Genomic DNA, 17,233 nt, shown 5'->3' on the forward strand with positions numbered 1-17,233 from the left:
GTTTCACGAAAAAGCGTTAAAGGAAGGCGCTAGAGCACTGAGACTGCGGCAAACGGCTATTGAGGTCCTGAGAAGCACTTTTGTACATGCATGCAGGGATTCACTCAAAACACATGCTGATACCTATGATTCCATGAAAATGATCATACCACACATAAATCATCGGATTTTCGAGTACAAATCATATTTTTATCCACATATTGGCCTTTAATATGAACTTTTGTATTATTTAAAAAAGAAACATGAAAAAAAGTTTTTTTCCAAGCTTTCTGCCATAAACACACTGTCAGATGTGTGCTTATATAAAGTTTCACGGAAAAGGCGCTGAGCTCTGAGACTGCGGCAAACGGCTTTTCAGCTCCGCAGAAGCACTTTTGTACATGCATGCAGGGATTCACTCAAAACACATGCTGATACCTAAGACTGCATGAAAATGATCATACCACACATAAATCATCAGATTTTCGAGTATAAATCATATTTTTATCCACATATAGGCCTTTAATTTGAACTAATTTATTTTAAAAAAATCATGTAAAAAAGCTTTTTTTCGAGCTTTCTGACATAAACACACTGTTCCTATCATGTTTCGGTGAGACAGCGCTTGTCAGATGTGTGCTTAGATAAGGTTTCACGAAAAAGCGTTAAAGGAAGGCGCTAGAGCACTCAGACTGCGGCAAACGGCTATTGAGGTCCTGAGAAGCACTTTTGTACATGCATGCAGGGATTCACTCAAAACACATGCTATGATTCCATGAAAATGATCATACCACACATAAATCATCAGATTTTCGAGTACAAATCATATTTTTATCCACATATTGGCCTTTAATTTGAACTAATTTATTTCAAATAAAATCATGTAAAAAAGCTTTTTTTCGAGCTTTCTGACATAAACACACTGTTCCTATCATGTTTCGGTGAGACAGCGCTTGTCAGATGTGTGCTTAGATAAGGTTTCACGAAAAAACGTTAAAGGAAGGCGCTAGAGCACTGAGACTGCGGCAAACGGCTATTGAGGTCCTGAGAAGCACTTTTGTACATGCATGCAGGGATTCACTCAAAACACATGCTATGATTCCATGAAAATGATCATACCACACATAAATCATCAGACTTTCGAGTATAAATCATATTTTTATCCACATATTGGCCTTTAATTTGAACTAATTTATTTCAAATAAAATCATGTAAAAAAGCTTTTTTCCGAGCTTTCTGACATAAACACTATCATGTTTCGGTGAGACAGCGCTTGTCAGATGTGTGCTTATATAAGGTTTCACGGAAAAGGCGCTGAGCTCTGAGACTGCGGCAAACGGCTTTTCAGCTCCGCAGAAGCACTTTTGTACATGCATGCAGGGATTCACTCAAAACACATGCTGATACCTAAGACTGCATGAAAATGATCATACCACACATAAATCATCAGATTTTCGAGTATAAATCATATTTTTATCCACATATAGGCCTTTAATTTGAACTAATTTATTTTAAAAAAATCATGTAAAAAAGCTTTTTTTCGAGCTTTCTGACATAAACACACTGTTCCTATCATGTTTCGGTGAGACAGCGCTTGTCAGATGTGTGCTTAGATAAGGTTTCACGAAAAAGCGTTAAAGGAAGGCGCTAGAGCACTCAGACTGCGGCAAACGGCTATTGAGGTCCTGAGAAGCACTTTTGTACATGCATGCAGGGATTCACTCAAAACACATGCTATGATTCCATGAAAATGATCATACCACACATAAATCATCAGATTTTCGAGTACAAATCATATTTTTATCCACATATTGGCCTTTAATTTGAACTAATTTATTTCAAATAAAATCATGTAAAAAAGCTTATTTTCGAGCTTTCTGACATAAACACACTGTTCCTATCATGTTTCGGTGAGACAGCGCTTGTCAGATGTGTGCTTAGATAAGGTTTCACGAAAAAACGTTAAAGGAAGGCGCTAGAGCACTGAGACTGCGGCAAACGGCTATTGAGGTCCTGAGAAGCACTTTTGTACATGCATGCAGGGATTCACTCAAAACACATGCTATGATTCCATGAAAATGATCATACCACACATAAATCATCAGACTTTCGAGTATAAATCATATTTTTATCCACATATTGGCCTTTAATTTGAACTAATTTATTTCAAATAAAATCATGTAAAAAAGCTTTTTTCCGAGCTTTCTGACATAAACACTATCATGTTTCGGTGAGACAGCGCTTGTCAGATGTGTGCTTATATAAGGTTTCACGGAAAAGGCGCTGAGCTCTGAGACTGCGGCAAACGGCTTTTCAGCTCCGCAGAAGCACTTTTGTACATGCATGCAGGGATTCACTCAAAACACATGCTATGATTCCATGAAAATGATCATACCACACATAAATCATCAGATTTTCGAATATAAATCATATTTTTAGCCACATATTGGCCTTTATTTTGAACTAATTTATTTCAAATAAAATCATGTAAAAAAAGCTTTTTTCCGAGCTTTCTGACATGAACACACTGTGTCCTATCATGTTTCGGTGAAACAGCGCTTGTCAGATGTGTGCTTATATAAGGTTTCACGAAAAAGCGTTAAAGGAAGGCGCTAGAGCACTGAGACTGCGGCAAACGGCTATTGAGGTCCTGAGAAGCACTTTTGTACATGCATGCAGGGATTCACTCAAAACACATGCTGATACCTATGATTCCATGAAAATGATCATACCACACATAAATTATCGGATTTTCGAGTGTAAATCAGATTTTATCCACATGTAATGTATTGTCATTTTGGCAGTTTTTCTTTAAGTGCTACTTAGGCCTCCGTAGTTGATGTTATGACTCCTCCTACTCCTGCATATGCACTGCAGTACTGAATAAAGAACCGAGCATGTCAGTAGCATGTCAAGCTGCGTGTCAGTAGCATTACTTTACATGGTGTCAGAAGTGTGTCAGGAACAGATAATAAACAGAGTATGGCATCATCACAGTTTGATCACCCTAAGATCGACTGGAATGCTCCAGATTTGTTCCAAGAGTATGAAAGATTTCAGAGCCACGTCACATTCGCTTTTGACGGCCCGCTATCGGAGCAAACGGCTAAGCAGCGTGCAGGCTGCCTGGGCACTTGGATCGGTGAGCAGGGCAGAGATATATAAGACGCTACCCTGGGGCGAAGGTGTGAAAGATGACCCGTCTAAAGTCCTGGACAAGTTTGGCACCTATATAAGCCCGAGGAAAAATAAGAGAATAGCCAGACACCGATTTAAACAAAGAAAACATGGAGTCACGGAAGGTTTTGATCACTTTGTGAAGGATTTGAGACTTCTGCTCATGGATTGCGAGTTTGGTGATCCAGATGATATGTTAATCGATGCAATAATCGCGGGTGTCAGAGAAAAGCGCGTCTCAGAGAGACTGTTAGACAAAGGGGAAGATTTAACGCTACCAAAGGCAATTGAAATCGCCCAGCAGTTTGAACTGTCACAGAAGCAAATTAAAATTGTCAGAGAAGAAGAATTTCAGCAGTGAAGATGAAAACAAAATACCAAACAGCAGACAAGAAAACATTTCAGAAAAATCAGACAAAATTTGTGCAGAAAGACATACATGCAAACCGACCAAAAACCTGTCCAAGTTGCGGCAAAGACCAACAGCATAAGTGGAATCAAGGTAAATGTCCAGGAAAAGGCTCTGTATGCTCGTACTGTCACAAACCGAACCACTGGGTGGCAGTATACCGAAAAAGATCAGTAAACGCAGTCAGTGTGCAGATGCGATCAGAATCAGAAGATGATGAGATGCTGAGCATAAACATCACACAATCAAATGAGCACAGTGATGATAAATGACATCGAAGCTGAAGCCTATAGCTGCGGTTGACCTTCTGGCTAAAAATAAGGATGCTGAGATTTAATTGTGGACATCTCTCAGGAAAATGTACTCAGCGGTGCGACAGCAGAAGCATTAGGCTTAGTTATGTGACTTGATGCATTGCAGCCACTAACAAAGGAAATAAGACGCATTACGGTCATACGACAACGGAACAAAAAGTGCCAACTGGACTAGACGATTACCCAGAGCTGACTCGCACTACTGGAACTTTACTAGGCAAATACACAAAATTGATCCTGATGCAAAAGGTGTAGTTCATCCTGTCCGCCGTCAACCAGCTGCGCTGAAAAAGAAAATAATAGAGAAGCTACATGAGATGGTTAAAGAAGGATACATCACAAAAGTCAGCCAGCCGACTGAGTGGGTGAGGTCAATGGTAGCAGCTGTCCGTAAGGGCGAGATAAGGATCTGCATTGACCCTTGAATAAGGTCATAAAGAGAGAACAATACCCAATGTGAACGATCGAAGAGGTAATCTCTGCAATGCCTGGTGCTAAAGTGTTCTCGGTCTTGGATGCAAAATCTGGTTTTCTACAAATAGAACAGATGAAGCATCATCATTTTTGACAACCTTTAACACGCCCATTGGTAGATTTAGGTGGCTTAGGTTACCTTTTGGCCTAAAATGCGCACCGGAGATCTTTCAGCGTATTATGGATGAGATGCTTGAGGGCGTAGGCGGAGCAATAAGTGTCATGGACGACATTCTCATCGCAGCACCCTCAGTAAAGGAACATGATGAGACCATCCGCAAAGTCATTCAGAGACAAGCTATAATCAAGCAATTATCCTTCGAACACACAATGGGCCACAATATTCAGCGGATGAGTCAGATGTGTATAAGGTTTCACAAAAAATATGAAATAAAGGCGGCAAAAGGCTTTTCAGCTCCAGAGAAGCACTTTTGTAGATGCATGCAGGGATTCACTCAAAACACATGCTGATACATAAGATTGCATGAAAATGATCATACCACACACAAATCATCAGATTTTCGAGTGTAAATCATATTTTTATCAACATATTGGCCTTTAACTTTTAATATAACTTTTATATTATTTAAAAAAGAAACATGAAAAAAAAGCTTTTTTCCGAGCTTTCTGATATAAACAAACTGTGTCTTATCATGTTTCATGGATTTAAGGTGAAACAGCCCTTTTCAAGCTAGTCAGATTTCATGTCAGTACTGCAGTCATTATCAGATTCTACTTATTATACTGCATAGAACAGTACATACAATTCTTAATGTTTGATTCATTGTTGTGAGAGCTTAGAGGACTTTTTGGAATTCCCTATTCAAGTCTATTTTTGACCGTCGACTACGGGAAAACCGAAAATTCCGTAGGAACTCCGGAATAAAAACTTCGTCCGGGGTAAGGTCCTAAAGAAAGAGTTATAAAGCTCAAAGGTTTATAATGGAAGTCTATGAAAAAAGGCCATTTTGAGCTTCCGAACCGGGAATGCCGGAATTCCGATCGCTTAGAAAAATAGAAGCAACAAAACTTCAGACCAAGGTCTACGACATATCGAAATTTGGTGAATGTGGCTCGAAAGCCCTAGGCCGCATTTTTTTAAATAAATTTTTGTCTAAGAAGAATGATAATAACTACATTTGTAAAGTTCGTCGCGACAAACTTTGATGTTGGCTTTGACTGTGCAAGTATTCGCAAAGGCCGGTGCATTTTGGAGGCGAGTGGACAGAAAGATTGTGACAGCTACTGGACCGCTAGGGTGCCAATACTTTTGGAGTTGAGCGGACATGAGAATGGGACGTGATCCGAATACCCGTGGTGCAGTTCCCCTCATTGTGCTGTGTTTTGTTATGTCCATGTTGTGCAAATTTTTAATTTTGCTGGTTTTTGGGGCGGGGCTACATGTGACGTCACGTGACGTGACCAGAATACCCGTGGGGCAGTTTCACTCAATGTGCTGAGTGTTTTGATAGCTCACATGTCCATGTTGTGCAAATTTTTAATTTTGCTTGCTTTGGGGGCGGGGCTATATGTGACGTCATATCGGAAACCATGTCAGCACCTTTATTAAATATTGCATTTAATAAAATAACTATGAAAATATGAGATGAATAAAAGTGAAAACCTACCACAGGTTTCAATGACCTACCTACTTTGATATTACGTCACGTTCCCTGAGGTACAAGGGGAGGCCCTGTAGAGCCGTAGTATATCTGTGTGATAGGTTGTCTGTATAAGGGAAATATAATTTTAATTATGATTCACTTCTGCATGATTCCTTTAAGGGTTAGTTCACCCAAAAATGAAAATTCTGTCATCATTTACTCACCCACTAGTTGTTCCAAACCTGTATAAATTAATTTATTCTGCTGAGTTTTTTGTTATGCTGTAGAAAGATATTTGGAAGATGGTTTGTAACAAAACAGATCTCGCCCCTATTGACTACCACAGTATTTGTTTCCCGTATGGTTGTCAATGGGGTTAAATGTAGCTTGCACTGTCCTTTTATCAGAATTTGTGTGGACTATATAGATGAATTTTAAACGCACCTGGTGTATTGAAAATGCAGACTCACTCAGCATAAAGACACAACAATGATACAGTACACCTTGGCCTGGGTGGCAGTGCTTGAGCCTGTAATGTGTCAGCAGCAGATTTTGACTGGCGCAGGTGTATTTACAGTATCTGAAGGTAGATCTGTTTAAGAAAAAACACAAAGTGAATGATTAGGGTCATAAATAGCAAATTGATAAACGAACAATGGAACAGACAATGAATTTTATTCTTATACTTTTTTTAGTGAACATCAACAGCTGCACAGCTCTGACACACCTTTAGTCGGAATTCTCAGATATATTAACGTACATTAACAGACAGAGTAACAGACAAAGCAACAGAAGTTATACAGTATGCACGATTAAGGCCTACAAACGCAACATAACTGTGCAGCAAAATCGATCAACATAAGACAAAAACTTATTTCATGTAATGTAACAGGATTAAAAATAGAGCTAGATTTAATACTGTAATGATGATATAAGAAAGGGTGTTAACACCCTCATTTTAACTAATATGAAAAATGTAGGAAAAGTAACGAACAACAATCATCAGACGTTGACGCACAGCAAGATTGCACAATGGTCACATACTGAGGGCGTGGTTTAGCACGAGAGAAAATGCTGATTATTTTAAATGTATCGTTTATTTCAATCATATTCAGTTAATAAAAATTAATAATCCACACACGCTAATCATGTTCTGTTTTGTCTGTAGGATATTATGTAAACTAGTGAGATGAGATCATTGTCGCCCACTCCTGTTAACGAAATTAACAAGTAAAAGTTTTCCTCCGCTAAATTAATTGTTTCATAATATATGTTGTGCACACTACTACTAACACTACTTCTACTAATTGTATTACTATTGTACAATAAATGAAGTAGACATGTTTTGTTATATGATAATGATAATAATAAAAACAATTTACAATAAGGTTATACAGTTATACATTAGGCACATTTAAGTTACTTTAAAAACCACTAAAATAGCATTTATCTTCACTGTCCCACTGTCCAATGGTTGCATTTTTTTTTTTCAAAATTAGCATTTTCTTCTGGGAGGGAAGTTCCTAAATAAGATTTAGTTAACTCAAATTAATGTTTGCAAACGTTTTTTTTGGAGGAACTTGCAAAGTGTTGTTCACAAAACTCATCTTTATTGTTTTTTTTTTTAAAAACTTGGTTTAGCTTGAATAAGTGTATTAAAGATAGTTGTACTTGACTTTTTCACGTATTTTTGCTGAGCCAACAAAACAAAACCAGTAATTTAAACTTTTTTTTAAGTTGGGTTTTTTACAGTGCATGGACAGTCCGTGACTGACTGATGTGTCTGGGGCAGCCAGGAGACTGTCATGGCATTTTGTAAATTACTGTGTTGGTTGGCTTTGTGGTTGGGTCTTCGTCAGTGAACATTTGAAGATTTCGGCAGGAAGGAATTAGTGTTGGGTCTGTGATGAACTTGAAAATTGCACTGACGTTAGTTCCTCCACTCAACTACACACTGTTGTACAAAGGACATTATTTACTGTCCATTATAACCCAAGGTTCCCCTCAAGGTTTTTCTCCTTATATCTCATGTTTGTTCACACCACATATAGGCCAGTTAAATAGCTTCTGTATTCTGGCAAGACTACATATGAGAGCAAAATGGAAATCCAGCAGGCATACTCAAATCTATTTCACCTTTCCAAAATGGTTTTACATTTCAGAATAATAGAGGTCAAAAAGTTTTTTAATGCCTTTTTCTCATAGTCCATTTTATGTTCCTAGCCCTTTGTGCACTTGAACCTTTATGTACTGTGGGCCTATTGAATTCAAATAAATTATGTTGGGAATATGCTTTGTACCTTAAAGATGCTTAACACAATAAAAACAACTTTCTAGTTGTTTTTATTGTGTTAAGCATCTTTAAGGTACAAAGATTTTAGAATTCCTGAAAACACAGCTTATAATGGTTTAAAGTATTTAATGATTTATACTTTTTAAACTGGGGCATTGCTTGTAACAATAATGGTGCCCTGCCAAATAGTACAGATTCAATTTTGGAAATATGATATAAGATGCGCTATTTGTCTTATTCGCAAATAGCACTGGGACATTGTGGGAAAACAGGAGCAGAGCTAAAAAGGTAAGCTGCTTAAGACTCTAAATGATAAAACTAATTGCATAACAATGCAAAAAGAAATGTTTTATAACAGAGTTTTATACTGAGTTTAATTTTTATATATTAGGAAAAACCTCAAGGTTATAGCAAATCTGATACATTGGACATGACGATTTAAGCTTTTAGGTTTTAGTGAATTGTTGTTATAAGGTCTTTTGTGTTTGAATCAGGAAGCTGTTTATACATTGTGATACTTTTGTTATACTAGTCTTTCAAGGCCAAGTTAAAGTTATTTAAACAATTCCCTAAACGTTGGCTTCTTCTTTACTGGATACAAGCTGATATCATAAACCCAAACAGTTTTATCAAAGACATGGTTCAATTGTAAGAAGGAAAAAAACAGACAGCAAAATACAAAACCAACTGAGCACAAGCATATCATAGTCACTTTGAAGAAACTGACAGATTCTTGTTCACTCAGAGAAAGAAATGGATTTAGAGTTTTGGATGATGAAACCTTTGATCATTATTTATGCCGTTGTCTTTACAACAGCATGGATTAACCTTCACTGCAATGCCTGCCAGGGAGATCCTCCCCAAAACGTGGTGCTGGACTGGTTAAAGAAACGCATTCTGGATGGACTACGGCTTGACAATCCCCCTGTGCCAACTCTACAGATTCCAGCTGGTCAGAGGGTGCATGTGGCAGCCCAGCATGGAGCTTGGCGAGTACGCAGGGAGGCTTGGCTGGAGGGGAAACAACATCAAGAGATTTCCCAAGTTATTTTGTTCCCTAGCTCTGGTCAGTCAAATATATTGCTAAATGACTCTTTAGGCTTAAAAAAAAAACCCTTTTATGTAGTTTGCTTTCCTGCACAAAATAATTCTATTTAAGGCTAATGTTATATGACTGGAAAACATTACTAGATCTGTTATTCAATTTCAAGTATGTCCGCTATTTTCATTATACATTTCACACACGATATTACACAAATTTCTAAATACAGGAAACCCCCGTGGGATTAATAAAAGAGAAAATTTTTGGTATAGAACTTATCACGGTAAAATTCATTTTCTCTGAAGTAACTAATTTATCAAAAATTATGAAATTAAATAATAAAATAGAATTAATCTCTAAAAAAAGCTGTTGTTTTAGTATATATATATATATATATGTAAGCTGGCAAATATGTGAGGTTTTAGCTAGTTACTGACAAATACTTGCATAATAACCGAATCCCTATAGAATACCTATAGACAACATTTAGAGTGGGATTACTTAGCCAAACTTTAAATATCTCAGATACTAAGGGTGTCCCAAATGCAGCCGCTAGATGGAACCGCTAGCTCGTGCAATGCTGTCGGAAATTTAGAAATCGATTAAGGCTATTTTTCTATTACAATCTTTTGTACTGTCCATGAAGTTGTCATAATATGTCCTTAGCAGAATTAAAATGACAGTACATGTTTTATGAGTGCCAAAACATACAATTCAAAACATGATGTCTGGACTGTCTTTATGCTAAGAGTCAAATTGTAATCTTTTATTGCTCTGGATTCATTAAGATACGTTGATTTACCTCACTTAAATCCTGCTTTAAGCTGTTGTTTGGTGTTTCTCCTGGAGTTATGCAATTCAGATGGTAAATAAAAATAGCCACCAAAAGCCATATTTTGAATGCTGTATCCACTCACAAAACATGTACTGTCATTTTAATTCCGCTACAAACATTTTATCTATATCTATGTGTGTGAAGAGAATGATAGCAAATAAATTATTGTATGTGGAAGAAGAAAATAATTTTACTTGTTTGTCTTGTCCCAAACCCCCAAATCCCCACCCGTACTAGATCGTACCTGCCTGGATACAGTCTCAGTCTTTAATGAGGACTCACCCAGCCACTTTACCTATTACTTCAAACCATCTCTGGACAGTCAGGGTTCCATTATCATCTCTGTGGACTTCTGGTTCTATGCAGGGAAGGCCATTGCAGGAAATACAACCTCTGTGCCACTATATATTCTCACAACTCACCAGGAGCTAATGCAGTTAGCTCAAAGGCCATCTAAATGCAGCTCTGATGGCTGGAGCACATACAGGCTTGAGCACCACTTCTTCAGTGCCATAGCCAGTGGACCATTTCTGCTGCAGGTGCAATGCCTTGTATGCAACTGCGACGGTTCAGAGGAGGACAAAACCCCTTTTCTGCATGTCCATGTCAGGCCTCATGGGTCTGAGCGAGCTCGAAGGACACCCAGCATTGCCTGGTCACCAACTATCATTGGGAAGCTTCAGAGGCCCTCGCATGAAAAAGATGACAATTATTGCAGGAGGGAGCAGATCGAGATCTCTTTTGAGGACCTGGGCTGGAGCAACTGGATCGTCTACCCTAAGACCTTTAGCTTTTATTACTGCCATGGAAACTGCTCAAGCCCCAAATTCACAGCCACACTTTTGGGTATTCATCAATGCTGCGCACCTGTACCAGAGAGCATGAGATCACTACGCTTCACCACCACCTCTGATGGAGGATTCTCATTCAAATATGAGACATTGCCCAATATCATTCCTGAGGAGTGCAACTGTGTTTGATGACAGGGTTTGTTCAGGAAACCTTTAAAAAGCTTATAGTTAATAAACGTATTATGGCCTCCAGATACTATTTAAATCTGTAGTTTATAGACCTGCATTCAGTTTTTATTTGTTTTGTTTAAAATATAGTGTAGCCTGCTTGCAAAGCACTGATTTAAATTCAGTAAACTGCACCTGTGAGGTTTTAGTTTAAGAATATACTTAAATTATTTGGAAATCTGGTTGGTCCTTTTGTTCTGAACAATGTTTTATTTTTTATTTTAAAGAATTATTGCTACAACCTTAAAAACATGTTTCCCATTAGAAGGCACTGCAGTAGAATAAATTCAGCAGAGCTCAGGGCTTGATTCACTTCACTGGCCGTGTAAGGTTTATTCTTTAGAGTGGACTGTTTTCTTACAATCACCCAGGGAGAAATCTAGTTGGGGTGTGGTGATATTCCAGAATTGTACAGTTACTATTCCATATACTACATTTAAATTTTTTTCACAGCTAATATGTTTCACACGTTTTCACACACAATTCAAAATGCTGCCAGTAAGGTCAGCTCCAACCATGCTTCATCATGGTCAACATCATCATGAATGACAGAAATACTCTTATTTCTATTGGTCTACAATCCAATCACTTACCACAGATTTTAAACCTGGACCCAAATTGGGTGAGCGAAATTTACATTTACAGCATTTGGTAGACACCCTTATCCAGAGTATGCGGATGCCCTCAGGGACTCTGGGTGACACAGACTGGGACATGTTCAGATGCAAAACATGATCTCAACATGTTTACAGAAGTGGTTTTAGGATTTATCAGAAAACTAGTGGATGGTAAAGTCCACAATCAGTATTTTTCCCAGTCAGAAACCATAAATGGGTGAAACCACCCACAATGCTCTAAGATCCCACTCTGCTGTTAAGAATTCATCCATTGTTCACTACCTGACAACCGCTGCAGTTTGTGTGCCATCCCAACTGCTCTACGAGGATGCCATTGCACACCACCTTTACACAGCCCTTAGCCAGCTGATCATCAGAAACGGGAGTTATGTTAAAATATAGTTTGTAAACTACAGTTCAGCATTCAACATCATAATTCCCTCCATACTCACCTCTAAGTTGGAGGTCACAGGACTCGATTTATCTCCATCTTACTGATGAACAGACCACAAACAGTACAGTTGGCCAAACATGTCTAATCCTCCCTCACCCTTAGCTCTGGTGCCCACCAGGGTTGTGTTCTGAGCTCCCTGCTGTACTCACTGTACACATATGACTTCATGGCCACTTCCATGACCATCATCAAGTTTGCCAATGACACAGTTATGTGGGCATGATCACCAACAATGATAAGACAGCCTACATAGAGGAGAAGTCAAGTCTATGTATGCATGTCGTGGCCTAATGGTTAGAGAGTCTGACTCATAATCCTAAGGTTGTGGGTTCGCCACAACTGAGGTGCCCTTGAGCAAGGCAGAATCAGCAAGACAAAAGAGTTGATAGTGGACAGCATAAATCAGGAGAGGAACTAAAATACATTCATGATTAATGGGAGACCAGTGGAGAGAGTCTCCCATATCTGTTCACATCATCCAGAACCTGTCATGGTCCTGTCACATCAACACCATAGTAATCATACAGAGAGGAGGTGCAACAGCTAACTGCCTGGTGTAGAGCCAACAACCTGCCTCTGAATGTTGCCAAAATCAAAGAGATGGTTGTCGACTTCTGGAGATCACAGAGCGACCACTCTCCACTGAACATTGAAGGATCATCTGTAGAGATTGTCAATATCAACAAATTTCTTGGTGTTCATCTAGCAGAGAACTTCACCTGGTCACTCAACACCAGCTTCATCACCAAGAAAGCCCAGCAGCGTCTCTACTTCTTACGAAGGCTGAGAAATATCCCCCCCATCCGGACTACTTTTTACAGAGGGACCATTGAGAGCATTCTGAGCAGCTGCATCACTGTCAGGTTTGGGAACTGCACCATATCGGATCGCAAGACCCTGCAGTGGATAGTGAAGACAGCTGAGAAGATCATTGGGGTCTCTCTTTCCTCTATCATGGACAATTATACCACACGCTGCATCCGCAAAGCCAACAGTATTGTGGGTGACCCCACATACACACTCTTCACAGTCCTGCCATTTGGAAAAAGATGTCGAAGCATTCGGGCCCTCAAGAAGTTTGAAAGAGTGATTCAGGAATAATCTCAGAGCAACTCTGAGCAAGAAAAATGCTAAATATTTTATATAAAGGTATATCTCATCTTATTAGAGAGGGCTGACCCCGTTGCTATGTATGACATTCTTTTGAAGACCGTGATTGGTTAACCAATATCCTTACACGATCCAATCTTAAGAGTTAAGGGGGAAATTTTCAGGGGAAACGCCCACATTTATATATATATATATACACACATGGGCGTAAATTTCATTTAAGAGTAGGGGGGGACAATGAATATAAAATTTCTCATGAGCACTTTTTGAAGGGGGGACACAAATAATACAGTCTAATTGTACTTAAAAGACATGTCCCCACAGTGAAAAACTTTGCTTTTATCATTATTATTGTAACATGGAGACGTGTCATTATGGTTATTTTCAAAGTTTTTCTCAGGTTCAGTGACAAAGCAGATTTTTCTTCAAAACTATTTATTGCATTGTTTGTGAAAAAATAGATATATAAAATAAGTAATGTTTTGTAACAAAATTAATTATTAAATAATCAATTAACAGTAACTGCTCTATGTATAAAAACAACAACAAAAACATCTGCAATTTAAAGCAAACTTACATTAATGAATGGACACTAAACAAAAGTACCAAATTTGTATTTCCTGGTATCACTGGGCCCCACAAACTCTTGGCATATGTTGTTTATGTTAAGGTTGTCGAGCTTGTCTTTGTGCACATTGCAGACTACCAGACTGTTAAGTCTGTCTTGGCCCATAGTAGCCCTTAGCCACGTCTTTAGTCTCCGCAATGCACTGAAGCTCCTCTCAGCTTCACATGAAGACACTGGAACCACCAACAAAATTCTGACAAGGACCTCAACTTGGTCAAACAACCCACGCACATCCACTGGCATTCCCCTTAGGACCTCTGCTGCCTCTCTACTGCTGCTACAGGAGAATTTCTGGTGAAAGAGAGGCAACTGTACTGCAAGAGTACCTCTGTGCAACTCGGGTACTTATCTACTGAATCAGTTAACAATCCAGTCAAAAGCACATTCTCTAAGCTTCGCAGAGACTTGAGACTGTCTTGGTTGAAACGTTCACCAAACTGAACCTCCACACAATCCAATACTTTGAAGAACTCTGCCCTGTAATGGTCCACTGCTTTGCCAGCAAAACGCCTTGAATTTGCTGTCTCAATAGGGTCAACTAATTCGATGGAGTTTACCAATGATGTAGCTTTCTCGAACAATTCAAGGTAGCTCTTGTCATTTCTCTTTCCCTGCAGGTAGGATCGGCCACTGGCAGTTGAAGCTGTCCTAGATGCACTTTTTGCCATCTCTTCTAGACTAACAAGGACCCGCTCATACTGCCCTAGCACAGCTATTATAGCAGAATTACGCACAGTCCACCTGGTTGGACATAGAGGTTTCAGTGTGGTGATGGGTTCATTTTCAGAGGTAACTATGTTTGCAAAGATTCTCTTAAATTTTCCTGACTGGTTGAAAAGGATGCCCAACTGATGGACCAAAGAAAGGCAGTCCCAGATCATTGGGGAGACCGAGCAGCCAGCCTGTATGATTAAATTGACACAATGTGCCCCACAATGCACATAGAGGGCTAATGGCTGCTGCTCCCTCACTACTGCCTGTGCACCACTGTACTTTCCTGCCATGTTGGAGCCACCATCATAACTTTGCCCACGTAAAGCAGACATTGGCAGATTAAGCCTCAACAACACATCAGTAACCATTTTGGCAATGCCTTGGCCTGTTGTCTCTGATCAGCTGTACAACCCAATAAACTCCTCGTGTGGCATAAGGTCATGGTCCACATAGCGCAGACAGACACTTTCCTGCTCAATACCAGAAATATCCTGGGTGCCATCAACTATTACAGAAAACTGAACAAGGGCTGGAGACCTTATCTCACTTGCAATCCCTCGGATTATTGTATTGGCTATAATGTTCAGTATTTCATTCTGAGATTTAGGGCTTACATATGCAGTGGCACGATCTGTTAACCATTTCAATAAAACTGGATCATCCTCTTCTGCCCTAAGTTTTATGAGCTGATACAGATTCCCACTTTCTTCAGTATGGCCTCTTAAAAGATTGTCCTTGCCTTGCCACATGCCGCACGGAGCTAACAATTTTCCTCAAGCAATGTCTTGCCACCTCCTGCTGTTTATGCCATGCACTAGATAACTGGGCGCTGATTAGGTTTGGCTGAGGTGCAGTATGTTGGTGGGCTTGAGAGGTCTGGTGTGATGTAAATTTTTCGATGGCTTTGTTCCAATTTCTAAAGCCTGTACTAACGAAAGCAGTATCAGGTCTATGACCTAAAGAGGACTGGTTTGAAACACCTTTGCTGCAGTAAAAACATAAGACCCCTTTCACTGATGGACTGTAATGTAGCCATGGAAAGTCTTGATACCATTTCTCTTGAAATGTCAATGACTTATTTGAAAGTATTTGCTTTTCGATACACTGGGGAGGTGGCTGGTACGGCTTTGTGCAGGCACTGAGATCTAAACGAAAAACTGTGCTCCCTGTGCTGGTGCTAGCAATATCATCTCTTTGTTCTGCTGTCTCTGGCTCCCTCCCTGGTTCTGAATCTGCCCCTTCCTCTACTCTCACTGTCTCAGAACAGACTGACTCCTGAAGCAGAAAAAATGCAGGAAAAGATGTTTTCCATACTCATAATAACTAACTTGTTTACATTACACTTGATAAATTGACAGATCATACTGTAAATTGGTGAGCCTGTGATGTTCACCTGCTGAACAGCCACAACTCCAAAAACATTAAAGAAATTGTTCACCCAAAAAAAACTGTCATTATCCCTTCAATAAAAGCACAACACACTTACCCGACACTGTACATCTGATTGACCCTCCTCTACCTGTCCCTCAAAAATTTCTGTCTCCTTTGCCTGTGATTGATATTGTGACATTAGTATGTTCATAAGCACCGATTCTTAAAACCAAATTGCCTTAGTATGTGAACTTTTTGTACTTACTTGGCGTTTAGGTGCACTGAAAAATGATCTTATGTCCATTTTCCTTTTCTCCATTTTATCTAGTCTATTACATTGCAAGGCAAGTTTATTTATACTGTAGCACATTTCATACACAATGGTAATTCAAAGTGCTTTAAATAAAGAAAGTAAAACTATCATAAAAAATAATCACAACAATAAAAACAAGGAATTAAAAAAAAGGTTTAAAATTTTCTTTTTAATTATTAATTAATTAATTAAGACACTTAAGAACAGAATAGAAATTGATTATACAAAAAATACAGTTAGGTCAGTTCGTACGTAGCACAGTGCTCATTTAGTAAATGCACAGCTAAACAATATGCTAATTGTGGCCGTTAATGTTAAGTTAACATTATGCAAAGTCGTCCCAAATAAAACAATGCATGGGAAACGGCTTTGGCGTGTTAGTTACTGTGCAGTGTGTAACAAGCTATTGTAAACAAGCTAACGTTAACTAGCTATTGTAAACAAGCTATTGTAAACAAGCTAACGTTAACTAGCTATTGTAAACAAGCTAACGTTAACTAGCTATTGTAAACAAGCTATTGTAAACAAGCTAACGTTAACTAGATAAGTAATCGCTAACATAGCAGATTCATGGAAAATTACGTCGGTAATCAGCATTTTTTCCGCAACTAATTTGTCATGAGTCTGCATCAACTGCATTAAAGAGAATCTCTTTATTTAAAGTGGATAAAATCCCCTACTTAATGGAGTTGAACATTAACTGAGCCGCAGCCACACACCTGACTCGTGTGTGTAGAGTAGGTGAGATGTAGTGGGAAAGGAGGCAGTGGGTCAAACCACTGTGAGGAAGGGGAGGGGGGGGACTGTGGGTCAAACCACTGTGAGGAAGGGGAGGGGGAACTCAACTGTTTCTAAATGCAGTTTTTGCGGGGTTTTTTTT

At 39.0% G+C, this 17,233-nt stretch overlaps 2 protein-coding genes across 7 annotated transcripts; one reads left to right on the forward strand and one right to left on the reverse strand.

Annotated features, from left to right (window-relative positions):
* Positions 1-6,001: 6,001 nt before the first annotated feature.
* LOC125141292 (zinc finger MYM-type protein 1-like) lies at positions 6,002-16,432 on the reverse strand. 6 transcript variants are annotated; one of them, XR_007140680.1, is made up of 5 exons: positions 16,306-16,432; positions 16,156-16,218; positions 6,402-6,549; positions 6,182-6,238; positions 6,002-6,081 (listed from the first exon to the last, which is right to left on the reverse strand). XR_007140680.1 is itself a non-coding variant. In XM_047814291.1 (3 exons), exon 3 carries the CDS (start codon positions 15,035-15,037, stop codon positions 14,204-14,206), a length of 834 nt encoding a protein of 277 aa, XP_047670247.1. In that variant the 5' UTR covers positions 15,038-15,944; positions 16,156-16,218; positions 16,306-16,432; the 3' UTR covers positions 13,787-14,203. The 6 variants fall into 6 exon arrangements, 2 of the variants coding, with proteins under 2 accessions (XP_047670247.1, XP_047670249.1); XR_007140678.1 differs by having other exon boundaries at positions 6,182-6,549; XR_007140679.1 differs by having other exon boundaries at positions 6,022-6,238.
* Positions 8,621-11,363, forward strand: inha (inhibin subunit alpha). The gene is made up of 2 exons (XM_047814290.1): positions 8,621-9,316; positions 10,365-11,363. Exons 1-2 carry the CDS (start codon positions 9,004-9,006, stop codon positions 11,105-11,107), a joined length of 1,056 nt encoding a protein of 351 aa, XP_047670246.1. The 5' UTR covers positions 8,621-9,003; the 3' UTR covers positions 11,108-11,363.
* Positions 16,433-17,233: the final 801 nt, after the last annotated feature.

Source organism: Tachysurus fulvidraco, chromosome 5, assembly GCF_022655615.1.
Source record: "Tachysurus fulvidraco isolate hzauxx_2018 chromosome 5, HZAU_PFXX_2.0, whole genome shotgun sequence".
NCBI classification, from domain to species: Eukaryota; Metazoa; Chordata; class Actinopteri; order Siluriformes; family Bagridae; genus Tachysurus; species Tachysurus fulvidraco.

What these genes read in the sequence shown, in the direction of transcription:
- LOC125141292 (XM_047814291.1), bottom strand. Translation starts at nt 15,037, where the DNA reads ATGGTTACTGATGTGTTGTTGAGGCTTAATCTGCCAATGTCTGCTTTA.
- inha (XM_047814290.1), top strand. Translation starts at nt 9,004, where the DNA reads ATGGATTTAGAGTTTTGGATGATGAAACCTTTGATCATTATTTATGCC. An exon ending in TATTTTGTTCCCTAGCTCTG is followed by an intron (nt 9,317 to 10,364) that starts GTCAGTCAAATA and finishes CACCCGTACTAG; the next exon opens with ATCGTACCTGCCTGGATACA.